The sequence below is a fragment of the Drosophila novamexicana genome, unplaced genomic scaffold, assembly GCF_003285875.2.
Source record: "Drosophila novamexicana strain 15010-1031.04,08,12 unplaced genomic scaffold, DnovRS2.1 tig00000008-arrow-pilon, whole genome shotgun sequence".
Taxonomy (NCBI): Eukaryota; Metazoa; Arthropoda; class Insecta; order Diptera; family Drosophilidae; genus Drosophila; species Drosophila novamexicana.
The window spans coordinates 5,674,369-5,700,331 of record NW_020824765.1 but is presented as its reverse complement, the minus strand read 5'-3'; the positions used below and the strand labels follow the sequence as shown (position 1 = coordinate 5,700,331).

The window sequence follows — 25,963 nt, the reverse complement described above, 5'->3', positions numbered from 1 at the left end:
ATTCGCATGATTCATGCAGCTGCATGAAAATATGTAGAAAATGCATTTCGACTTCCGCAATCGCCATGAGATATGGTTAAGTAAAACAAACAGAAATGAATTCAAATCATTCGAAATGCGAGTCAAGTGTTCTCAGCCGAAGACGACGTCATTCTCTCTAGAGAATCGCCGACTGAATGACAACTGAATGCTGCCCGGCAGCGATCATTGAATAATGTTGCGCAGAATCACGACATAATTATTAATTCAACTTACAACTGGGGGAATTCTCAGCAACAACAACCACCAACAGCCATGTGATTCTCCGTGCTGTACGAGTTGCGAGCGTTAAAAATGAATTTGAATAAAAGTGCGCGAAAAACGGCGACGATTCCTGCATGCCAATTAGGCTTTTCTTGCTTCGCGTGGCCCAACATAAATAGTCCGGCGGCGGGATTAACTGCCGCACACTAGCCATGCATCTGCTCAAGTGTTATCTGCTGCTTCTGGCCATTGCAGCCTCTGCCCTGGCCACGCCCACACACGACAAGTTCAAAGGCGGCGCCTTCGCTCTGCAGAAGCCCAGCTATTTGCCGAATCCCGCCCAGCTTTTGGGCGAACTGTCCGCGAAATTTGTCAAGTCAAAGCCGGCGTTTGTCAAGCCCGTCGTTGTGAAGCCCATTGTTGTGGTCAAGCCTGTAATTGTGGGCGGCGGCGGTGGGCATGGTCATGGACACGGTCATGGGCATGGGCATCACGGCAAAAATAAGTTCTTTGGCAAATTTTAGTTGCAGCTAATAGGTTTAACTAGAGTAAAGCGATCTATAATGTGCTAAACGCTAATAATTGAAAATAAAATTTTAAGTAATAAAGTTAGTTCTTTAAAATTGTTAATCAACTTCAACTGCAATATCATTGCCAAATTGAGTTTATGTAGTTTTAGCATCTAGTTTACCATCTAGTTTAGCAGCTAGTTACAGTTCAGTTGGCTAATTTAGCTTGTTTCCCGCTAAGCTGAGCATCTTTGTCGGATAACCCGCTGCTTGGAAAGTGAAAGGCTTTCGATGGCACATCCTACGTTCCTTTCAATAAGCGCATATCGATGTGCATAATGAATCGTCCTTGCTGACGCTATTGAACTAATGACATCCTTTGTGACTGAGGCTGTCATCTGTCCTGGCCAATTGCATTGAGATGAAGATGAATAAAATAGTTGCCATGAGCATTAAAACACAGCGGCAACAAGTGATAAGAGCGCATTCTAATCAACGTGCCACATAACCGTAATCATAGTCATAATCATAATCATATGACAGACACACGCACACACACACACACACACACACACGCACACACGCACACACAGAGAGATATATCTAATTTATACAGTTGTCTTGAGGGCGCTTTGTAATCAGCTACAGCAGCCGCGTTTTATGCAAAAAGAAGACCGCAACAACCCCCCCCCCCCCCTACACCCCTGTTGGCATGTAAAGGGGACTATATAAGCGGCTGGGCCAGAAGTTTCGCAAACATTTTGGCACAGTTTGCAGAACCCGACGGAGTTTTGGCCACAGACAGCAGTCAGTTATAAGAAAAACCCAGTTAAAGGCTTACAAAATGGTGAGTGCGAATCAGATCTGTAAACCACATTTGAAAAACAACTAAGAGTGCTCGGGTCGGGTATGCCCGATTAGAAGATACGCTGTTGTTGTTAATATTCTAGACTAACTCCACCTTCCGTTATGAAATAATCAAAGCCCAACACTGAAGCTTTAACGATGCATTTGTTGCGCTTTCGATATATATCGATACCTATCGATACGAGGCGCTTCATCGATGTTTTGAAATAAAGCCGATCTTTTCGTGCACTGGCAAGTCCTATTTTATAAGTCTAGCCAGTTCCTAGACAAGGAGTTAGATAAGTTTCTTTCTGCCTGCAACTATTATACCCTTTTGGTATAAAATGGGCTAGGGTATAATTAAATGCGATCGGCACTTGGGTAATCTTTGAGCTAAGCCCAGCTATTTATAGACGCGCAGTTTCCATTGCAGCATGCACCAAAAACGGGTTTGATTCAAATGCCAACAAGCCGATCTATAATTGCAATCGAAATGAAAATGCAAATGGAAGTGGAAATGGAAATGGAAATAGTTAGAGTGTGCAAGTACAATGTGTCCACGATGGAAAGGTTGACTCGAAATAGTGTGGCCAGAGTAGACAGCTAATGTTAGGATATACTAAATTTGTTTGTTAATTGAAGCTTTGCAGTAGAAGATCGCATCGGCTGCCCACTAAAATAAGAATGTGGCTTTCTTAAATGGCAGCAGTTTAATCTGGTTTGTTGGCTTAAGTGCCCATCACGAGACAGAGTCACGAATTTAGATACAGATACTTTAGTGCCTGGCGACCTTTTGCACTCTCCATCTCTCTCACTCTCTCTCTTGAGCTTGTGTTTGGCATTTTCTTACTTTGTGCCTGCTAAGTATTTATAATTTGCGTGTGCGCCGCTCATTTAGTCAACGTCTGTCCATATATCTCAAGAAAATACGGCCAATTAACTGTCAGCGTGGACGGACAGCCGCCCTACCGCAACCCATGCAGCTGACGCCACAGCTAACCCAAGGGGGAAGGGGGCGGGGGAGGGGGGGGGGGGGTGGGTGCACTGCAATAGCAAGTGTTGCATTCGGTTAGGCAATTGCGTAATCAATTCAATCGTTAAATGGAGACTTCTTGTAAATATCTCAATGCTTATATAAATAGATATATATATTCATATTTCTTATTATTTTATAAGTCTCTCAAGTATTGCAACATTTTGAAGCTCAGACAACACGTCTGACCGTATCTCGGTTTATTGAATCATACTTGTGCTACATTACAAGTTTGTTGACACGCTGACGTATACGTGATGTGCACACACACACACACACACACGCACACGCACACAGGTGAGGTGAGGTGCCCACCATAGATGATTTACATGTATTACTAACAAAATATACGAACCGCAGGGCAAAGCGCTAGCGTAAATCTAATTGTAAACAGGCGTATAATTTATATGTATGTATATATATATATATAGCTGGATGGCTTTGGTTACGGTTATATTTAAGTCCGGGGCTGTCGCGTTGCCGCCCCAAAAACGGAAATGGGCAATAATATGCGACGCAGCTCAAACTTTTTTTTTTGTATACATATATTTTATTTTACACGCTTTTACATGCTTGGCGACAAGCCACGGCGTCGTCAACTGAAGGTGGCGGCGGCGCTGCAAGAACGCCTGGAAAGACACTTCTTACACTAACACACAGACACACATACAAATGCAGCCCAACTTCTGTATACCCTACATAGCTGCTATCGGTAGGGATATATACCGCTTAAAGTAATTTAAAAACTGTTCAAATCTAGTCGAAATGTTCAATATAAAGCCTACTTTTGGGAATTAGAAAATTTCGATTTTTACGAGTGTAATATTTTACAAACACTGTTAGTTAGTTAGTTTCCAGAACACTCTTTTAAATATACTAAAAAATATCTCCTTACGCTCTTCAATTACCTTGTTTATATTGTTTATTATAGCAGATTTTTAAAATCAGTTTATAAGATGTCACATTTTAAGCGGCATCTCATAGTCGTGCATGGCCACACTAAACATTTCCTTGCTCATTTATGCTCGTGACGCGTTTTATTTTGGTGAGTCGAGTGAATTACAGTTACATGCTTCAATTTCAATTCGTGCATTTGTGTGTGTGTGTGTGTGTGTATGACTTAAGCAGTGGCGTAGCTTGGAGGGGCGCTAGCTCCAGGCGTACACTGCTTTGGTTGGCAGCCTCCGACTGGCCAGTGTTGCCATGCCTCTGTGCCAATGCATTGACCAAAGTTGGGCACATACACGCACGCAGTTATCAGTGAGCTTAAAAGGGGGGCGGCGTTGTATTGGGGCCGCAGACAGACACTCAACTCGGGCAACATTGCGCCTGTAAGTGTGTGTGTGTGTGTGTGTGTATGTGTGTGTGTATCCGCACGATCGTCCGTGTTCCAGTGCTCAGTGCTCAGTGCTCGCTGCTCAGTCCCCCACAGCCAGTCCAACATTTTGTCAATTCATTTTTTGCATTTAGTCTGCTTTCGTTGCTCATGCGGCTTGACAATTTTGCTTTCGACATAAAAAAAATATTTCGAAAAAAAATATATAAGAAAAATGAGAAATTTTGTAGTGTTTTTTTTTCTCGATATGGCGCGTCGCCTTGGCATATAGCTAGATATAGGTATACATATATGTATATACCCATTTCTATATAAGCCAACAAAGGTATTTGCAGATATACTTTGGCTACTTGAAAGTATGTATATACTTACTATATATATTTGAATATGTGTATGCGTGTACAACTACAACTGCATGTGGTACACAGTCAATTGTGAATTATCAGTAACAACGTGAGAATTGTGCGGCCCTTGTCCAGGGGCGACAGCTTCGATATACGCCGCGTATCAATTATGTGGAAATATATTTACAAAGATACATATGCATATGTACGTATGTTTGCGTGTGAGTGTCCATGTGTGTCTATGTGTGTGTGCGTGCATATGTAAAGCAATTTCGATGCCCTGGCACTGAATGTCACTAAACGCGCCAACCACTCGCATTGCGTGCGAATGTTACACACACTCACACAGCCAGTGTGTGAGAGAGAGCAAGTTAACCCAGTGTTTCTCCTTCTTTGCGTGCGTGTGTGTGTGTAGATCAGCTTCGCAGTCGCAGCAACAGCAGCAACAGCAGCAGCAGCGGCAGCAGCAGCAGCGGCGGCAGAAACCGCACGTCAAACAAACAACAATTTACATTCATTCATTGCGCGTCGGCATCATTGTGAACGATAACGATTGTGATTGCCGCCTCTGGTGATTATCGTCAGTTCTGCCACGCACCGAGAGAGAGCAGCAGCAGTGAGAGTGATCGCGTGTGGAACAAAAATACCAAACAAAAATAAAAAGAAAAAACCAAATCGAAAACGAAAAAGAAAACGTAAAAGAACCAAATCAACCAGAGAAACGGCGCAAGTTGTTCGTGTTGTGTTTTTGTGCTGTGTCATTTCGCCTGGCCACGCCCATCTATGCCGCCTAGGCCGTATCAACGCAACGCACACAAAGATCTAACAAAAATCCACACAAAATGGCGATAAACTCAAGCGCCAGAGAAACGCCCCAGCGTCAAGTTTAAAACAGATCAGAGATAACAACTAGCTAAAAAAACAAAACCAAAAACAAAACAACAAAAAACTCGACCAAATTTGTATGCAACAAAACTTTGCCACAAGCCACAAACCAAAGAGCAGCAGCAGCAGCAGCAGCAGCACAAGGCAGAGAAACTCGCATCGAACTCGAAACAAGCGCCTAAGGTAAGCGACCCTTCGAATTCGACTTCGAATCGCATCTTCGCCTTTTTGTTGTGCATATTTGCATATTTGTTTGTCAGTTTATTAACTTTTATCACACCCTTTTTGCGGCGTTTTTGCATTTCCATTCGCTTCGCAAGTTCAACTTTTGTTTGTTTGCCGTTTGTGTGGCCCAGTTTGAGGTTAGTAACATTGATATCCATTCCCCCCGCGCCCCCTTCCGCGCTCTGTTCACTTTCCCAGTCGCTTATTTACAAATTTAAACATTTTTGGGGCTTTCGTTGTTGTTGTTGTTATTGTTGTAAAGAAATGGTTACAAGGTCAATTGTTTGTTGAGCGTACGTACGGGTTTTTATACGGAATATGCCCGTGAGCTGGCATATATTTGGTTTCATTTCATTTCAATACCGAATTTTTCGGCTTCTTTGCCGCAACACACACACACAGACACACACACGCACACATACATTCGAGCACGCATGCACGCCGACGCAAAAGTGTTGTTTACCGTAATTTCCGGTTCCGTTTTGCAAGTAATGGGCGCCTGTGTCTGTGTGCGTATTCAATTTATGAGCATGAGAACATTTTTTTTTAATGATTGTACCGTAATTTTGTGTTTTTCTTTTGATTTAGCTATTCGCCAAGAAATTGAAATTGATTCAATGTCAGTGTGTTCCGTTAGCTTTTATTTGGGACTTTTTTAGGTTCAAATGAGAATATCCCAGGGCCAATTTCCTTTTTTAGAGCCTGATTCAATTTCAGCCTAGCTTTTATTTGGGACTTTTTTAGGTAAAAATGAGAATATCCCAGCGAAAATTTCTTATTTTAAAGCCTGATTCAATTTCAGTCTGCTCCTCTAGCTTTTATTTGGGACTTTTTTAGGTAAAAATGAGAATATCCCAGCGAAAAGTTTCTATTTTAAATTGATTAGGTTTTTTAAATTCTAGGAAACTTTTGACTTGTGTTTTTTTCTCCTACTTTTCTGCGAACCATATAAATATGTATTTAAGCATCTTGGTAATTATTATGCCATAATTGGAGTGTATAGACGTCATGGAGTCTCCTCTCTCGAATGAGTAATAAATCAATCGATTGAAGCTGGCCAATAAACTATACAGACTAATCTTAACTCATGAACTAATTGCACGCGGTTGGCTTATTCACAATAATTATATCGAATGATGATTTAATTAGTTTAATTGCTGGAACGTAATCGTGAACATGCGGCATATATTATTTTTATTTTTTATATACTCGCATGACGATAAAAACACGCCCACCTGCTGCTCGTTTTAGTATACAATTCTCTGCTTGAAGGGGGCGGGGCACGAGAGGGTGATCTGCTATTTTTGGCTGCTTATGATATGCCCAATTAGATTGAAATTAACACAGTGCACACCCACAACACGATTGTGTGTTATTTTAAATTTTTCGAACTTTTTATGCAGCTTTTCCGGATATTAAATGCAATTGGGAAGCTGAACTGTTCCATTGCCACTTTCCATTGTTTTACAAAATTTCCCTTATTCCCAATTAGAATGTCATGTGTCAGCAGCCGAGCGTGTGCTATCTTGCATGGATACCCTGTAAACTGTGAGAATATTCCAGGCACATAACTGGAAGAGCGCTAAAAACAGCCTAATAGTATGCAATGTTAGTTTCAAATGCTTGTAAACATTAGTTTAAAGGAATTTGACAACAATTTCATGTTGGATACAAACTTCGCAAACATTATTTATAGTTGGGTTAGCACATTCAAAATAAACCAACCCTCTTCACGATTTGATTTATAGGGTATAACAATAGAACGCAGAGATTGTAGTTTTGTGGCAATTATATGTTGCAATTATTGCATCGATTAGCAATTAATTGCGTCAGATACCTGGGGGGAAATCCGAATGCAAGAGAACAGATCCTCGGCGAGCGGGAAGGCAACAGTTACAGTTGCATCTTATGCCGGCAGCAACAAGTGGTCTGAAGAGTATTAATAAAACACGCACACATCAAAGCAAAGAGCGAGCGAGAGCGTGAGTCACAGAGAAAGAGCACTTAACAGCGCGTTAACAGCACGCTGTTGGCTCAGCAACATTGGGCTGCAACCTTTTGCACAGTAGCGCGCGCGCAACATGTGCCCAACGGGCGCAGAAAATCAATAAGGCATCCGTGTTAAGTTAACATGCAGGCAAACACACAACAGCCAACAGACAACAGTCAACATTCAGCAGCCAAACAATGTTGCAGAGGTAAGAGGGTCGCTCTCAGAGTTTCTCACAAGTTTTAGTATAAAAAACAAAACCGGATTGCCGAGTGCAACAGTTTCAATCTGAACAGCGTGGCGAGCAGGTCGTTTTTCGAGAGACAACTTGTAGCATAGATATCGAGATATTTTTCAGTTTTCAAAGATCATGTAAGCACGCGTTTTACACGAAAGGCAACAAGTGCAAGCAAACAAGTGTCACTTGAAGTTTTTAACATATTTTGTGCAAAAACAAAAACCAAACAAATTTGTTATTAATTAATAAAAACACGTGCATTTCAAAAGAGTCTTAACAAAAAGGTGAAATAAACGTTTGAAAATTTGTAACGTTAAATAACAAAACAAAACACAGCTCAATGCAGGTTCAACTTTTGGGCCGCAATTAACGAAATTGAAACAAAAAAAAATAATAATAATAAAGTCATAAAATAAACCAAAATAAAGTTGATGTCTTGCGTGAATGGTGGAAAAGTACCGCGCGAATAATTATTGTTACGATTATTATTATTATTATGATTGCTGTTGTTGTTGTTGTTGTTGTCGCTGTTGCTGTTTTGCATTATGAAATGTTAAGCTGGGATAAACAGGCTCTTTTAACTGTAACTGCACAAAAATACCAAATTCGAATTTAACAAAATACCAATTGCTGCTTATCGCGCCGTTTTAATCTGTGCGCGCAGGTCGCTCTCTCTCTGCGTGTGTGCGCGTGTGTGTGTGTGTAAGTGTGCGTGTGAGTGTTGCTGTATTAAAAAGGGGACTACCTGCTGTGCCATGGCCCTTGCGCCTGCGCCTCGAGCATCTTGTCAGTTGTGTCGTCATCTCTCATCGATATCCATAACCAAATCAATGCCGACCGGCACAAATTGTTGTCGTTGTTGTCGTTGTTGTTGCTGTTGTTTTCGTTTCTTTCGTTTTTTGTTGTTTTTCGCATTATGCTGCCACCTTGCCGCACACAGGCCACACAGAAGACGCTGACGCTGACGCTGCATCTTTCAGCCACGTTTCCCTGTGCGGCCGCAGTCGCTGTCTCTGTTGTTGTACATTTTTGACATTATTTCTTTTCTTTTTGGCTCTGTTGCCATGAGAGGGTGCGCCAACAACACCAACACACATACCAACACACACACACAGTGAAGACAACTTTCGTTGATATTTTATTGGGCGATGATGTCATAAGTTCTTATTGGTGCGTGAAAAAAGCGGCGACTGGTAAAAGGGAACAGGCAAGCCGGGCCGGGCATAGGGACAACGCGAGAATGGACGGGCATACAGTTTATTTTATTTTATTTTTTTTTATCCGGAGCGCGTTTCCTAGAAATCAAAATTGTTGGCGCGTTTTGCCAATATGCGCGTTCCATTCGCGTTGTTGTTGCCACACAAATGCGCGCTTGCAACAGGAAATATATATATTATGCTTAAGCACACAACACATACACACACGCACACTCACACGCACACACACTTGCATTTGTATTTATTTTTTGCACGCAAACACTTCCGACATTTTAAATGCAGCGAGCGAAGCGATCGGACCGGCTAAATAAATCAACATCAGCAATAACCAACAACAACAACAACAACAGCAGCAGCAGCAGCAGCAGCAGTCGCAGCAGCAGCAGCAGTCGCAGCAGCAGCAGCAGCAAAGAGCAAGCAGCAAAAGCAGCCATGTGCATGCGCCCAGCCATTCCTCGCGCTCTCTTTCCGTGCTCTTGCTGCTGCTGCGACGGCGACGGCGGCGGCGGCTGCACTCCAGCCGTTAAAGCGCTCAATGCATATAAATGATTTTAATCAATGGCGTTGACGTCGACGTTTACGCACACTATGCCAGCACAGAGCGCAAGCAGTGCTGCACACACACACACACATACGCACGCACATTAATAATAATAAATGACAGCGATCATAAGAGCATAACAAATTCCAGCAATGCGTATTTGGAATGCGCATTGGAAGGGCAGAGCGCATTCACAATTGCACAAACTCTCACAGTTAACTAACAGCGAAAGCTGCCGATAACATTTTTGATTAATGATTTGCACTGTTATTAGCTAAAAAGCTGTAAAAAAACAACTGTTAATGCAAACGACTTGTGATTAATCAGTTTGACAGCTGTCAGGCGATCGGGCGATCAGAACAACAGCAACCGCAAATCTGATAATCATAATAATGGCCATAATATTTATTTTTAGAAAAACTTATAAGATCCTAAACAAACAAAAGCTGCGGCAAGTCAACTTAAAACAAAACGAAACGAAAATAATAAATCAAACCACAAACGGTACATTAAAAATAAAAAACAAACTGTGTTACAAGTACTTAAACAAACAGCAAACACAAGTACTTAAAGCAACTAATTAACAGCCAAACAAATTTACAAACAAAAGTTTAACAACAACAACAGAAAAAGCAGAAAAGCATATAAAAAACAAAAAGAAGCTGTCACTAAAAACCATGAAGAAGCTGTCACTAAATGTGAGTATCAAACGTGCTTGTGGTAGTTGTCTGAGGGGGAATGGGTGGATTGGGGGGTAAATGAATTACTTGTTTAATTTGCACAACATGCTGTTCCAAGAATTATTCTGCATCCCAGAACTTTATACATATATGAAATGCACTTTTTTCAAGTTCAGCGCGTGAAACAGCAACAAGAGACTTTCATTGAAGGCTTCTCGCTTCTCGATCTTTGGTCTCGCTGTGTGCTGGGGAACATGTTAATGAACTTGAAAAGGCCAACGTAATGATGAAGTTGCAAGCTGATGCTGCTGTTGATGCTGCTGATGATGATGATGTTGCGGCTGATTGAAATTGAAATTGAACTGCGGCAAATGCTGAAATTAAAGTGCGCATGAATCAAACCAATTGATAAAAGATACTTTTGTACAAGTTCCGCAGTTAGTTTGGTGCAAACGCAGTTCGATATACTTCATAAGTTATCGAACAATCGATTCTCGAATATCGATAACTTTCCAGAGAGAGTTAATCGAGTTAAGATCAAGCTATCGCATAGTCTTTCGCTGTTAAGCGACAACTTCTAGGCACTAGAACCTAGGGTTTGAACCAGCACCCTTGTTGTTCAGTTATTCCAAAGAGCAACTTATGTACCAGAGGCTGCTTCGATTAATTATTATTTTCTACAAATCATAGAAAGTTATTTCATTCGTGTTGATGAATAGATTTTCATTAGCTAAGCCCTTATTATGTTTGCTTGTGGTCGATTTTTTCATATGAAAGATATTTTTATTTTATTTTAAAATAGTTTTTTCTCAACACACTTTTCTGGCTCTGAGCTGATTCCTGTGAAATATATATAACTTTTAAATATAGCTAAAGCGTGGCATTTTTATCTGACACACCTTGTTCTACGAATTGTTTAAGACTTGCACAAATAAGCAGCTCGCAAGCAAATATTATCTGCATTTTTTTTGTTCTCCTGTAACTGCGACTGACCTTGCACGTCACCGGGCTTGGGTTCCCTTTTCTTTTTTAACTAGAGAACCCAACCCTAATTGAATTCGGCGATAAATCTTGCTTCGTTTGGCCAGATTCTTGTGGAGGCACGCGCCGTCTACTCCGTCGCCTTAGCCTAATTGAAAAGCAATTGTGCCGCACTCAAATGATCCTCCACAGGCTTCTTATGTGTGCACGTGTGTGTGTGCGCGTGTGTGTGTGTGTGTTTGCAACACAATAATGAAGTTGTGGCAGGCGCTTCAAAAAGCCGACGGCAATCAAGTGGACTCTGATTGTTAGCAGCGGCCGCACTCTGAGGTTAATGTGTGGCAGAAAAAGATACAAAGATACACAGATACAAAGATACACAGCTACAGATACAAGTGCGCCTGGCACGCTTTGATGTTGCCAATTGAAAATCGCCAGCAAGAAGAAGAAAAATGCCATATCTCAAAAGACAATATGCATATGTTTTCCATATTATTATAAGTACTCGCATCCTATATATATATATATATATATACCTACTCCATATAGCATATAGAACATCTGCCAGCTGCAGCCTCTGACAGACTTATTTCACAGTTCAATGCCCCGATAATGCGCACAGCGAAATGATTTTACATATTCGATTTGATTTGGCATTGGCAACAGCCTATTTTATGGCTCTATAACTATAATATTATAAGCTCACATGTTCTACACACTTGACACTTGGTTTAGACAGTTTATATTAGCTCTGGGCTTATCTGCTCGGATCTTATCTTTATAACCTAACGCATTTATCCGTGACTCAATGTCTAGGCGCATGGCTACACAGCGAGAAAATGCAACTAACTTTTTGCTCTCAATAGGAAAATAGGTAGGAAAAGGGAATATGCTTGAATCAAGTTCCATAATGCTTGATGCAAGCGCTTTAATTCTTAGTTAATTCTTGCTTAATTCTCGAACTTAGCATAATTATAAATAAGTTATTTGCTTCAAATATGCAAGAAGAAAAATTATCTTAAATTAGATTCTAGAATAATTCAGCATTTACTTCTTCTAAGACTTCTTGAACTTGGATTAAGCCAAACTCAGAGTTCAAAGCTATTTGAGCTTAATTTAAGCACATTTATTGACACACTTTTCTCGCTGTGTAATTAATTCTCTAATTTAGCATAAATTTAAAAAAGATATTTGCTGCAAGAAGAAAAATGTGCTTAAAATAGATTCAGAATTTACTTCTTTTAAGACTTCTTGAACTTGGATTAAAACTCAGAGTTCGAGGCTATTTGAACTCAAGTTAAGCACATTTATAGCCACACTTTTCTCGCAGTGTAATAATTATTTAATTGTTATCATGGCCAGATCAAATCATTTTCAAATTGGCTGATGCAACAGTTACTTATTTTTTGCTATAAATATTTATATTTTTTTCTGCTTTTCTGCTTTTCTGTTTTCTGCCATTGCCAGCAACATTATTTTTATGGCGTGTGTGTCTGCGCATTAAATTGGCCTTTAATGGCCATATATCAACTATATCAACTATATCTATAGCCATACGTATTTATGCTGCCAATGAAGCAATTAACTGATTTTTATTTTTATTATTATTGTTATTATTGCTGCTGCTGCTGTGCGTCGTAAAAGCTGAACGCGTTCTTATGTCAGGCTGGCAAATGAAATGTTGTAATATGGGCCCATAAAAAATATGAACAATCAATTGACAAAAGTGCCATTAAAACTTGCCAAACAGTCAAAAGAGGGGCCTGTCACAAGCGAAACCGAAAACGGCAAGCAACAACTGCAAGTGTACGACTAGCAGATACCCTGGACTCAATCTGCCAGCCCATCTATCCATAGACACATATGCCATATTCATTCTGCCTCTAAAACTCGGTACTTATGGTCCGATCTTTTTGTAATTTTCGCAGCTTTAATATGGCATACAAGTGTTGGATATACTAAAGCGTAAAGCTCTACCTGCACAAATTATTAAATGATGTGGAATATATCCAAAAAGTAAAATACTTTTAGTCTGGCTAGATTATACCAGAAGTTATAGACCAAGCTTGGTTTATCTGAACAAGACTAAGAATCGATCTACATCTGAAAAGTGAAATACTTTTAATCTGTCTTACCTTAACTGAAGCAAACTGAGAATCGAAATGGAATATATATATCGGAAAGTAACAGGCTCTTCTTCTATTCTCTGCTTGCTTCTTCAAGCTCTACTTGGATTTGGACTTGATTATATCAGACGCAATTTTAGCCTTTTGAAACGTTTTCAATGGGTTCAGGGCATAAATTATTAACAGCAACTTTTGCTAATAAAAAGCCAACTAAACAACGTCAACAAGCTGCGGCCTGTCTACCCCCTCCCCCCTCCCCCCTCTACCCGCCAAGCCGCGTAGTCTTAGCCAGCAATAACAACAACAACGACGGGTTACCAAATAAGTCGCACACAATTTACAAATGTTAATGATTGATTTTATGTCATGTAATCGGCTGGCAAACTAGTTTGCAGTTTGCAGTTTGCAGTTTGCAGTTTTGCCGTTTGCCGTCATTTTTTCTTAGTTTTTTTTTGTTGTTGTAATTTTTCCAACTTTAGTTGACGTCAAACACGGCCCAGCACCGCGACCCCCGCGTCCCCCTCTCGAACGTTGCAAGTTTTGGCCTTTTATAGCCGCACTTGACGCTCCGGCGTCACACATTTCTTCCGTCCTTGGCCGTTGCAAATCCACTCAATTACTGCTGATACCCTGTAATTCACTGGATCTTGATATACTTGACGTATGAATTGAATATTTTAGAGTAGAGCAGGCTAAAAGAGCTAGTCGAAGGTTATACAAAACTATGGCAAAAGAAGTACAGGTAAAACGTCCCTGCTCTTCGTAATTGATACCCTGTAATTGACTTGATCTGGACATACTTGACGTAGGAGTTGAATATAACCAGCCAAAAGAAGTGTAAGATAGTTCCTTCTGCAGAACTGCTTTAAATGGGAATTTCCCTATAACAGATACCCTGTAATTCCCTAATATTGAAACAAATGCTATAGTTTTCTATAAAACAAAGCAAACAGTTACTAACTAAGTGTTGAAATATTTGTTGAATTATTTCTGAATGTTTTCAAGCACGAAATATATGTTTTATAGTAAAACTTCAGATTCACCTACGAGAGAACGGGATCATATGTATATATTGTGAACTAAACACATTTGTGCATTTGCATTGAAGTACAGTAAAAGCCCTGATGACGAACAACTCCATTAATTGGCTATCAAAAACAGGCCAACAGCCCAAAAGTATGCTATATATTGCTTAGATAATAAAACCACAAGGAATAGGTTGTAGTTAATCTAAAAATCATAACTATAACTATATAAAAAATAATCAATTATAATAAATTGATTGTTGTCTAAATAATTAAATTTGATTTCTAAGCTTAAGATCTCTTCCAAATGCATATATTCGCAGCTGAATTCAGGCCTCTGTAAGTCAAGCTCTGCTTACATATGCACATATAAATATATATATATAAATATATGTATACATATAATCACGTTATCATATCAGATCATTATCTCGTCCACGCTTTTACACACACACACACACAACACGTAATGGGGCCAAAGACTTTAGCTGCAAGCCAACCAAATAATATGTATATTTAAAGTAAACCAAAAATTCTCATGAATCTTTTATTGAATCCAATCGAAATGTGAATTGATTTTAATTGTGAGTGTGTGCGTGTGTGTGTGTGTTTGGCATTTCTCGCATTCTTAGAGTACACACAAATCTCGTGCATTTGGCGCATTATTTGTTTGTTAATTGTTAATTCTTCTGGTTCACACGTTCAATGGCCGTTTATTATAATTGCTTTGGTGTACGTGTGTGTGCACTTTGTAGCCGTGACTCACTTCCCGTTTCCGTTGCATGACAGCATGTACAAGCAATACAAATGTTAAACACACACACACATGCACACACACATGTGTGTGTTTATATAAATTGATATCGAGCATTTGTGGCATTTTCTATTTGCTATTTAAAATATAGGTCGCCATTTTTGATTGCAAGCCAACTTGTGTGTGTGTGTGTGTGTGTGTTTGTTTTTTGTGTGAATGGCTTTTGTGGGGCAGTGTTGTAAGGCATGCATTTGGAGTTGACAGAAGAAATCAATTTTAAATTAACACTTCATATGTGATTTTAAAGAATTCCAATTAACAGTGTCGTTCAAATGACAGCACTGTTAACTTAACATTTACAGCATGTGAAAGGCAATTGTGCAACTTAACAGCCACTCAATCAGAAATCCTCCGCTGCTTTACAGTATGTTAAGTTAAATGTGCAGCTTAACAGGCACCCAATCAGAGATCCTCTGTTTGTTCAAATAAATGTGCGTCTTAACAGACGCTTAATCAGAGATTCTCTGCTGCTTTACAGTATGTTAAGGTAAATGTGCAGCTTAACAGCCGGTCAATCACAGATCCTCTGCTGCTTTACAGTATGTTAAGATAAATGGGCAGCTTAACAGGCATCCAATCAGAGATCCTCTGCTGCTTTACAGTATGTTAAGGTAAATGAACAGCTTAACAGTCATCCAATCTGCTGCTTTACAGACTCTTAATCTGAACTCCTTGTTTGCCATTGTTATTTCATTTGCATTGATTTTGCATTTCGATATCGCTGTCATCACCTGGCCACTTAATCAGCTAACGTCTTATTCCGTATGCCCAAAAATAAATTCCTTTCTGTTGAGTTAACAGCTGTACGCCTAATGGGCCTATAGCGAGAGAGCCTTAATGCTTAACGAGCGCGGCTCGAAAATTTATGAATTTCAATTCAAATGCACAAAATTCAATATCAATATAAACGGTCGCTAAAGCTTAATTATGTGATTTATGCGAGTTTTGAGCAAACAGCAGCAATAATGAAAATTGGCACAATCAGCGGCCGCAGCCCGAAATACTCACGCAAATAATTTCCTCAATGGACTTGTTTAATTTATATATATATTTGTATCAATATATACATTGATATGTGTGTATACATGCATTTGCTGTGGTACAGTGAAACCTGTGACACGCTTCTCTGCGCTGCAAACTACTCGAAACTTGTATTTCGTATACGTATTTGTATTCATTCCATTTCGCATTCGTCTGTTTTTATTTTATTTTTTTTTTACGGGGCATTTGAAAAACGAGTCAAAACCAGTTTTTCGGTTCTCCATGCATGCTAAATTGTTTTGCTTTCAATTAAACTAATAAAATGCCAATTGTCGTATATAGCAAAAAAAAAAATACATTGACTGTGTATGTCTCTCTGTCTGTCTGTGTGTGTGTATGTGTGTGTGTGTGTCGAACGGTCGCCTAACTGGCTGGCAAAGCTGTAACTGACGCCGGACTCGGCTGTCCAGTGAATGCCTCGCTCGACTCTTACCAATCCAATCTAAAATCAGCCCATCTATTAGATCTATTATCATGCCAGTTCAAAGTCAAACGCGGCGTATGCGCAATGTGTAAAAACTGTAACAATTAGCAATTGTACAGTTGCGCTATTTGTAGCTTGTCTTAAAGCTGCGATTAAGCTAAAGTCCAGATCAAATTTGTATCTCGAACTAAGCTAAAGATTGAAAGCTTATTAAGCTAAGACTAAGAATTCCTTGATTATTTTTATATATTCTTCAAAATATCAGAATTCAGTATTCATTTTATGAGGCTTACCGCTTAAGAAGGCAAGAAATGAATATAAAACTCTTTATTTTTTATTTTCTTGTTTCCACTTTTAAATGGTTCAAAATTTTAAACTAAAAGCTGAAATTGTCCCATACAAATATTTGAATCTTAAATATAGTTTAGCATAGCTAAAAATAAAATGCAGAACAAGAAAACGTAGTTATTCAAGATAGGGCAATTAGTTCGCAAAGTCTTTCGCTGAGAAGAAACAATTAACGTCGACAAGAAAAATTCTCAACTAGTTTTTGCTGTTCGTAAATGCATATTCATGTGCGGTAAACGTAAGCGTTCTCGCCGCCAGGCAAAGATCAAGCAGGACACAATTCCAAAAAAAAAATACAAACAAAACGATAATAATAATAAGAAGATAAACGTGGTCGGGTCTTAACGGCTTTCGGCTTGATTTGGCTCGAATGATAAGCGTCAAGTGTTATTTTATAATGCATATCACGTATACGCCTCGCTGTTCCACGCTGCATTTATAATGAGTCTAACTGTGTGTGTGTGTATGTGTGTGTGATCAAGCACACACACACATACTCATACAGTTGCATGCATAAGTTGGCTGGCGGGTTGGCTTCAGTTCGGTGCGGTTGGCTGCGTTTGCCTCCTCAACAGCGCCAGACTCGCTGTCGTCGCTGCCTCTCACAAATGTGTGCATGTCTGTGCATGTGTGTGTGCGTGTGTGTGTGTGCTGATAAGAAAAAGACAACAGCAGCAGCAGCAGCAGCAGCAGCAGCGGCGGCGGCGGCAGCAGTTGTTGTCTGGCAACCTCAACAGTTTTGCGATCTTCAGTTTTATTTTTGTTGCCAACAAAGTGAATTGCTCGCGCGGGTGTTTTGTTTGGCATTTGCTAACACTGCTCGCTCTTATTGTTATGTGTACAATAATAATACACAAGTTGCTGTTGGCTGTTGTTTGCACATGATTTTCAACACTGTTTAAACATTATATTTGGGTTTCAAGTTGACGAAAGCGACCGAAAACGAAGAAAAGAAGTGAAAAAGCAAACAAGTTGATAAAATACTCAAACACACACACACAGAGAGAGAGAGAGAGAGAGAGAAATAGTTGGTGCATATGTGTGTTGGCATTTGAATTGCCAGATATATATTTTTTTACGATCTATTACGAAACGTGCAACTATTAATCTTAATAAATACTAATTGGATACAATACGCGCACGAGGCACACGATCAATCCAGAGAGATCAACAACAACAACAACAACAACAACAGCAGCAATTCAGCAGCCAATTGATGCGCGTCATGCAGCTTGAACGTCACAGCGACGGCGACGGCGACGGCAGCGCAGCTGGAAGCCATAGAAAAACGCATCAAAAGCAGCAGGCAGCAGCCAAAGTGAGCGAAATTAATACACGCACACACTTGCACACACACACACACATACATAGATAACATCGATATGCCTGCTCATCCTAGCGCTGTTAAACGAGCGCGCAACATTCACAAACAGACGCCGACATCACCTGCCGCCATTTTGCAAATGAGCCGCTGCCGCTGCTGCTGCCGCTGCTGCTGCTGCTGAGCTGAGCTATTAATTTGATGCCAAACAGAATTTAATGCATATTAAATTGCATATTAAAATGCGCCTGCTACAAGCGGTGTCCAGTTGCAGCGAAATGCAAATGCCGCATGTCTAGTCAATTAACAGCACCGTTTACTGCAGCCGCAACGGCCAACAGCAGCAGCAGCAGGCGCAACAACAACAGCAACAACAACAGCTTGCAACTGCCAACAATTCGCTGTGCCAGTTTATTTGGTACCAAGCAGTCTCGCCATGTCGCTGTGTTTATGTTTTTTTTTTGTTTTTCTGTTTTTGTTGTGGCCATGGTACCATGCAGTCTCGAGAGCTGTTTTAACAACTTGGGTGGGTTGTTTTAACTGTTGCTCGCAAACATTAAATGTTTGCGTGTCTTGGCTGTATTTGTTTGTTAGATATTTCAGTGGCAGGTCTTCGAGTTTTTAACAGCATAAGCACGAGCTTAACAGTAAACAGCTTAACAGTCTTCAATAGACTTAACAGCAACTGTCGTAACACGCTTGCGTGTCTTCCAGTCTTTAATAGCATAAGGGTGAGCTTTACAGCAAACTTTTAACAGAACTCATTGCGCTGCAATTGGCTAAATGTAAATGCAAATGAACAGCACAATTAACAGCAATTGTCTGTCTAGCTTAACAGTCTTCAATAGACTTAACAGCAACTGTCATAGCACGCTTGCGGGTCTTCAAGTCTTTATCAGCATAAGGTTGAGCTTAACAGCAAACTTTTAACAGAACTTATTGCGCTGCAATTGGCTAAATGTAAATGCAAATGAACAGCACAATTAACAGCAATTGTCTGTCTAGCTTTACAGTCTTCAATAGACTTAACAGCAACTTCTCTGTGAATGCCAACGAATGTCGTAGCACGCTTGCGGGTCTTCCAGTCTTTAACAGCATAAGGATGAGCTTAACAGCAAACTTTTAACAGAACTCATTGCACTGCAATTGGCTAAATGTAAATGATCATTAACAGCACAATTAACAGCAATTGTCTGGCTAGCTTAACAAATGTCGTGGCACGCTTGCGTAGCCAAGCGTTAAGTTGTGGCACCTGCCACAAATGTAAAAATGTCTAAGTATTGATGCAACCTGCATGTACAATGCACGCGCTTGTTTTTCAGGCATTTCATTGTCACTCATTGTCAATTCACAGTAACAAATCCATATAATAACAGTTAATTGCGGCGATAACAGGGCGCATTCCAGGCCAAATTTAGGCGCCCCGATAAGGCCCACACACAGACAGGTGGATATTTGCTTAAATGTTTATCTCTAATATAAATGCCACCGTCTCACCCAGCGGGAAGGGTGAGGGGTGTGAAATTCTTAAAACTATTGCGCACAAAAGAATACAAAATTCGTTATAATTGCTGTTTGTCATTATTTTTGGCTCATGACTTCATTCAATGTCGCCTGGCAGCAGGCGGCAGCTTCTACACACACACACACACACACACACAAACACACACACACAAAGCAATCTAAATCAAAGTTGAATAGTTTACAATCTGGCAAATCGACTTGAGCATGGAGCATGGCGAATTGCGTGGCATGCGCAACTCGCGCCAATGATTCAGTTATATATATATATATATATATATATTGTGTGTATTGGCGATCAGTTTTTGTTTTATAATGCGTCTACTTGTATGTATGACAGACAGTTATTTAAATTGATACAAAGCGGCAGGCCGACAAATAAAATCAATTGGCAGCTAATCAAAGCACAATGCAAACAAATTGCCAGCGATGACGATGACGATGACGATAAATCGATCGATCGATTGACAATCGGTTCCCGTTCCCGTTCGTTGGCTCCCTTTTGGTGGTCAACGATGACGCCATCGGCAACACGTACACACTTACAGCTAACAGCTGCTGTTAGAGCTACAGCTACAGCTACAGCTGTTGCTCTGTTACGGGCTGTTACTTTATGCCCGTATCGATTATGCAATTTATGCGGCCGGCCCAAAGTGTTAAAAATAAATGCATCGAACTCGAACTCGTTCTCGAACTCTCCGCTTGATGGCCATAAATCGTGCAATTCGAATCCAATTAGCGCAAGCAGAGGTCGTCGTGTGGGTAACGCGAGACAGCAGCAGCTGCTGTTAACACTCCTCGACGGCAATGTAAAGCAAAGCCCGGCCCGTAGCCCATTAAGCGAATACGAATAAGTGGCGCCATCATTGAAAACTTGCACATTTTCCAACACTCTGCAATGTAACGTCAATTATTTATGTATGTGCTTGCATTTTGTTTAGCATTTTAATGGCACTCACGTGTCGTGCGGCAGCTGCTAATTATACTACATCTAAATAAGCCCAAAAATTATATATACTACAACTACAACTACAGTTTTTTGGCCAACTGTTGAGTTGCGCACTGAGCTCATACGGCACAACATTTGGCAAAACTGATTGATGAACTTTTCTACTTTGCAGCAAGCCATTGGCCATAAATCAAATGCGACGACAACAAAAATGCGCTCAACTTAATTGAAGGCATCAACAAGCCAATAAAAAATCAATTTAAATAAACACAAGCACCAACACACACACACACACGCGCACACACACACACACACACACACAGAGAGAGAGCATATAGAAAATGCTCATAAAGAAGCCAAAGACGAAAATGCGCTGAAATATTTCAACAAATTGTTCACATGTTTTTGTTGTTATGCGAAATAGCGACGCTGTGTCTGCTTTGAATTTTCATTCATTTTTCACAAGCACACACACACACACACACACACACACACACACACACACAGACGAACATACATGCCCGTAAGCTGGCAGGCACGCGAAATTTTCACACACGCCGCATTTTCAGTAATTTGTTGTTGTCGTTTTTTCTTTTTTTCTTTTTGGTTTAAAAGCAATTTTCGCAATGGAAAAATTGAAAATTGTAATCAAATTATTATTGAATAATGTTTGGAATGTAGAATATATGTCGACGCCGAACTAAATTGAAATTGAAGCGAAGCACGCAAATTGATAAAAATATGCAAATGCAGCGACAATTGTTATTAATTTAATTTATTTATTTATATTTTTTTGGGGGCCTGTCTGACGGCGCACACACACACGCACACATACATGCTAGTATATACATGCATTTACTTATATGCATATGTGTGTGCGTGTGTGTGTGTGTGCTTAAGTGTGACCGTGTAATTTGTTGTTGGACTGCGGCTCGCCTTTGAGCCCAGTTGGACTCGTAAATTAGCCAAGTCGACAGATTTGCAAATAATGCAATAAACATTGAAATTGCGCCTTTTATTTATAGTGTGTGTGTGTGTGTGTGTGTGTGTGTGTGTGTGTGTGTGTGTGTGTGTGTGTGTGTGTGTGTGGACACCTTTATGAAGACGCCGAATGCAGATGGGCAACAGATAAAGCAAGATCAACACGAAATTCGTTTTATTTTTAGCACACACTTTGCAGTTGCAGTTGCAGTTGCAGACAGGCTCTATTTATAGATGCCTCTGGTCTACGATTTACGATTCACGATCTACAAGTGCTCGCACTCTGTCTCCCCTACCCACCCCTCCCCCTCGTCCGTCTGTGTGATTGCCCAGGCCGACAATCAACCGTCGACACGTCGTGCCCCGCCTGCCAGGCCACGGGCCCTTTTGCGGTTTCAAGGTTCAGCTTGGCCCATATCCATTTACCCAGTAAGCAGCAAAGCAGAACTTAATTGTACCGACTCGGGTCTATAAATAGCCGGGCCAGACAGTAAATTGTGCTATTTTTAAACTATTTCCGGTACTCGACTAGTTGAGCATTATCATATCAGAGCGTAAGTATAGCACTGGAAGAATTTAACCAAGAATTCGGGCTAAAACATTAGAAATTAGAATCAAGAGATTACTTTTTAGCTATTTTATTATATTCTTCTGTTGTTGTTTTCGTTTTTTTCAGATGTGTTCCCGCAACATAAAGATCTCGGTGGTGCTGTTTCTTGTCTTGATACCCATATTCACAGCGTTGCCACACAATCACAATTTATCGAAGCGCAGCAATTTCTTCGATCTGGAATGCAAGGGCATCTTCAACAAGACCATGTTCTTTCGCCTGGATCGCATCTGTGAGGACTGCTACCAATTGTTCCGTGAGACGAGTATACATCGACTATGCAAGTAAGTTTTTGCGATCAGCTAAGCCTAGGCCCACTGACTAACCAAATCAATCAACCAAGCAAATTCGTCTAGCACTTGAGATACCCTATCCTACCAGCCACACCTACAACCATTTCCTTTACCCTTAACCTCGACGACAATTTGAAAGCAGTTCAAGGCGCCAAATCGCGAAAAAACGAAAACAAGAATACTTTTCTCAAAAAAATATGACCCTGACATAGTTATAAAAAAAAACATAGGAAACTATTCTAAAAACAAATATGTATCTAGCTGTTTTCTGTTCTTCTCTTGTACATTCTCTCCAACTATCTATCTATCAATCTATCTATCTATCAATCTATCAATCTATGCTAGCTGTATCTTCTTTCTGTCTATTTGCTGCAGGGCCAATTGTTTCGCCCATCAAACCTTCGGAGAATGCCTTAAAGTGCTGCTGATCGATGATGAAGAGATTGTACAGCTGCAGCATTATCTAAAAGTTATCAATGGCTCGCCCTATCCCTTTCACAAGCCCGTTGTCTATAAATATTAGATGTCTAATAACTTGATTTTCCATTGATTTTCTCATTTCTTAACTTGTGTGCTTTGATTTGATTTGATTTGATTTATTTGAAACTTTCTATGATTTTGTATGATTTGTACGTTTGTTTGTTTTCTTTCTGTGTGCATTTTAGGAAAGACTGCTTTGATTCCAAATGGTTTGGCGAATGCGTTAAAGTGCTTTTAACACCAACAGAAGAAATAACAAATTTACAACATTTTATCAAAGTAGTAAATGGCTCGCCCATATCATTCAACATGGCGCCGGTTACATAACTCGAAGTGGTTGGTTAGAACCACCACCGAATACTACCAGAAGCCACTCACACACACGCACACGCACACACACGCACACAGACACAGAGACATCTACCTATCCGCAGTTACACACACACACACACACACACACACACACACACACTCACGCGATAGCACAACGAAATGGAAGAACAAGTTCAAGAGATTCCAGTTCGCATATGGTTCAGTTCAGTTCAGTTCGTTTCGGTTCGGTTCGGAACTTGAACCACGGAACCAACAACAGAAGCAGCAGCAAGAACAACTATAACAATAACAACTACAAGCAGAACAACAAATTAAATGTTTAACGCCCAAATTTAATTCGTACTTATTTATTACTGTATGCCTTACAGTTATTACTATATGTGTTTTTTAAAAAACGAATTATTTTAATTAATTTATTGAAACATTATGCGTTTGTTGTAAGTGAGGGACACGGGAACAGGGGGCGGGGCTATATGTATGTAACATTTGTATGTATGTATGTATGTATGTATGTATGTACGGGAACGAGTGCGAGTGAGCAAACACACACGCGCGCGCGAGGGGAAAAATAAACGGGCGAAAGTACGGTATCAGAGGGGAGGGGGGTGGGGGGCTACCTCTCAGTACCATTACAGCGTATCCCGTAGCCGAAGAAGTATTTATTTCTAAGTATTTTTAGCTTGTTTATTATTGCGTTATGTATGTAAAATAAAAGATCCATTGTTTTTAATATACTTATTTAATGTATAATTATTATTTTTTATATCGTATTTAAAAAAAAAAAGAAGAAAACAAAACATAAAAAAAACACTATAAAAAAAATATCGCGTATTCCAAGCAGCATTTACATTTACATCAAAGGGCAGAAAAAAAGGATAAAAATACTGAAAAAAGAGAAAACAAAAACAAAACATATTCACAGACACCTACACACACACTCACACATACACACACACGCACACAAGACCGAAAGTATTTTGCAAATGTATTAGATTTTTGTGCTATTTTGTAAAGTCTTAAAACATAATTAGCGTAAAATTTGTTGGCAGAAAAGAAAAGAAAACAAAAAAAAAAAACAATTATATATCCACGAATACATAAAAATATTTAAGAATATAACGCAATTTGTGCAAAACACAAACAAAACAAAAAAACCTTTGGTAAAAACGCGCAAAAGCGAACAGAAAAAATACTGCATTCGAAATGTAGTTAAAAAAAAAAAGAAAAACAATTATTAATATTTATGTTAAATAATGAACAAAACAATCGCTGGCTATTTGAGGGCATCCAAAATTGTGATAAATGAAATTAGAATGCGGCACTGACCAGGGAGAGCGCAAAAAGAGAGCGCACAACGCAAGAGCGAAAACGCAAAGAGAGCGAGAGCAAAGAGAGAGCGAGAGCAACAAGTGCAGCAGCTGTCGCCGATGCTTGGCGCGTTTCCGGCGCGACTAAAAACGCGCGCTTACCGTTTTTGTTTTGTGGTACGTTTTTAGTTTGAAATTTAATTCTTTTTTATATATATATTTTTACGATTTTGATTTTTGCCGTTTGTTTTGTCAAGTGCAATTGCCTTTTTGAATTTTTCACCATGCACTGGCCAACAAAGTTTTTTGAACAGGCACAAGCAAAACAAATTTTTTTTGTCTTTTGGCTCCACTCTGTGTGAGCGGGGCGGGGCGCCTCAAAAAACACCTACGCACCTTTTGAGATCATATTGTAATGCTTGGATTTCTTTTGCCATTCCGTAAAACAGGCAAGACTGCTTCGGATCGCCGTTCTTCAATGCCTGCGTCGAGGCGCTGCAGCTGCACGAGGAGATGGACAAGTACAACGAATGGCGCGATACCCTGGGACGCAAGTAAACGGACGGAGGGGCTTGACTTGAAGGCGGCATAGAGCCATAGCTAAACGCATAATACGAGTTATACTTACATATATTATATACTCACTCTATATACGATATGAGCACACAACTACACACACACACACACACACACACCCACGACAACTACAAGAGAAAAAGCACACGAGTTAAAATAATCACAGCAAATACGCGAATTACATTTAAGTAAAAATCAACGAAAAATGTTGCAAACAAAAAAAATATAATGCATAACAATACATAAATAATAAACATACTCAAGTAAATATATATGACAGTGTAACATTTCTTCACGTCTATTTTTCTTCTTGCTTAGAAGGTTTTGTACAATTGTTTTTCGCTTTAGGGACCCCCGATTTAAGTTTAGTTCTTCAACTCTCTATATATATATATGTGTATATGTATATGTATTTATGTATTACGCCAGAATTATGTATCTTCGATTTTTTTTGTTCAAGCAAAGGACAAAAGTAACGAAAAATTCAAAATGTCTGATGTATATAAAGATAATAATTTGTTTTTTTTTTTTTTTTTTGCTACACATATAAAAATATCTAACATATATATAATATTTTGTAAATTTTTTGCCTATCCTTTAAGCAATTAAGTTAATTTGTTACGTTTACGTTTACGTTCTAATTCTAATTGCATTGCGCGAAGAAATCTACAAAACACACATAATTACCACACAGCATATTTCGATATTACATTATATGTACCCTAATTAATTTAAACTTGTTTGGA

The 25,963-nt window shown here is 39.6% G+C and overlaps 1 protein-coding gene across 8 annotated transcripts; it reads left to right on the top strand.

Annotated features, from left to right (window-relative positions):
* The first annotated feature begins 1,531 nt into the window (after nt 1–1,531).
* LOC115764721 (ion transport peptide) lies at nt 1,532–25,740 on the top strand. Of its 8 annotated transcripts, none has more exons than XM_030707954.1 (3): nt 1,532–1,599; nt 22,295–22,512; nt 23,187–23,599. In XM_030707954.1, the coding sequence occupies exons 1-3, from the start codon at nt 1,597–1,599 to the stop codon at nt 23,326–23,328; spliced, it is 363 nt and encodes a 120-aa protein (XP_030563814.1). In that variant the 5' UTR covers nt 1,532–1,596; the 3' UTR covers nt 23,329–23,599. The 8 variants fall into 8 exon arrangements, 7 of the variants coding, with proteins under 7 accessions (XP_030563814.1, XP_030563830.1, XP_030563822.1 ...); XM_030707970.1 differs by lacking the exon at nt 1,532–1,599 and adding an exon at nt 4,274–4,323; XM_030707962.1 differs by lacking the exon at nt 1,532–1,599 and adding an exon at nt 4,989–5,379.
* Nucleotides 25,741–25,963: the final 223 nt, after the last annotated feature.

Coding starts and splice junctions, on each gene's coding strand:
- LOC115764721 (XM_030707928.1), top strand. CDS start 18,063: ATGCGCGTCATGCAGCTTGAACGTCACAGCGACGGCGACGGCGACGGC. Junction 18,165..22,294: donor AGCAGCAGGCAGCAGCCAAA/GTGAGCGAAATT, acceptor CGTTTTTTTCAG/ATGTGTTCCCGCAACATAAA. Junction 22,513..23,186: donor AGTATACATCGACTATGCAA/GTAAGTTTTTGC, acceptor TGTGCATTTTAG/GAAAGACTGCTTTGATTCCA.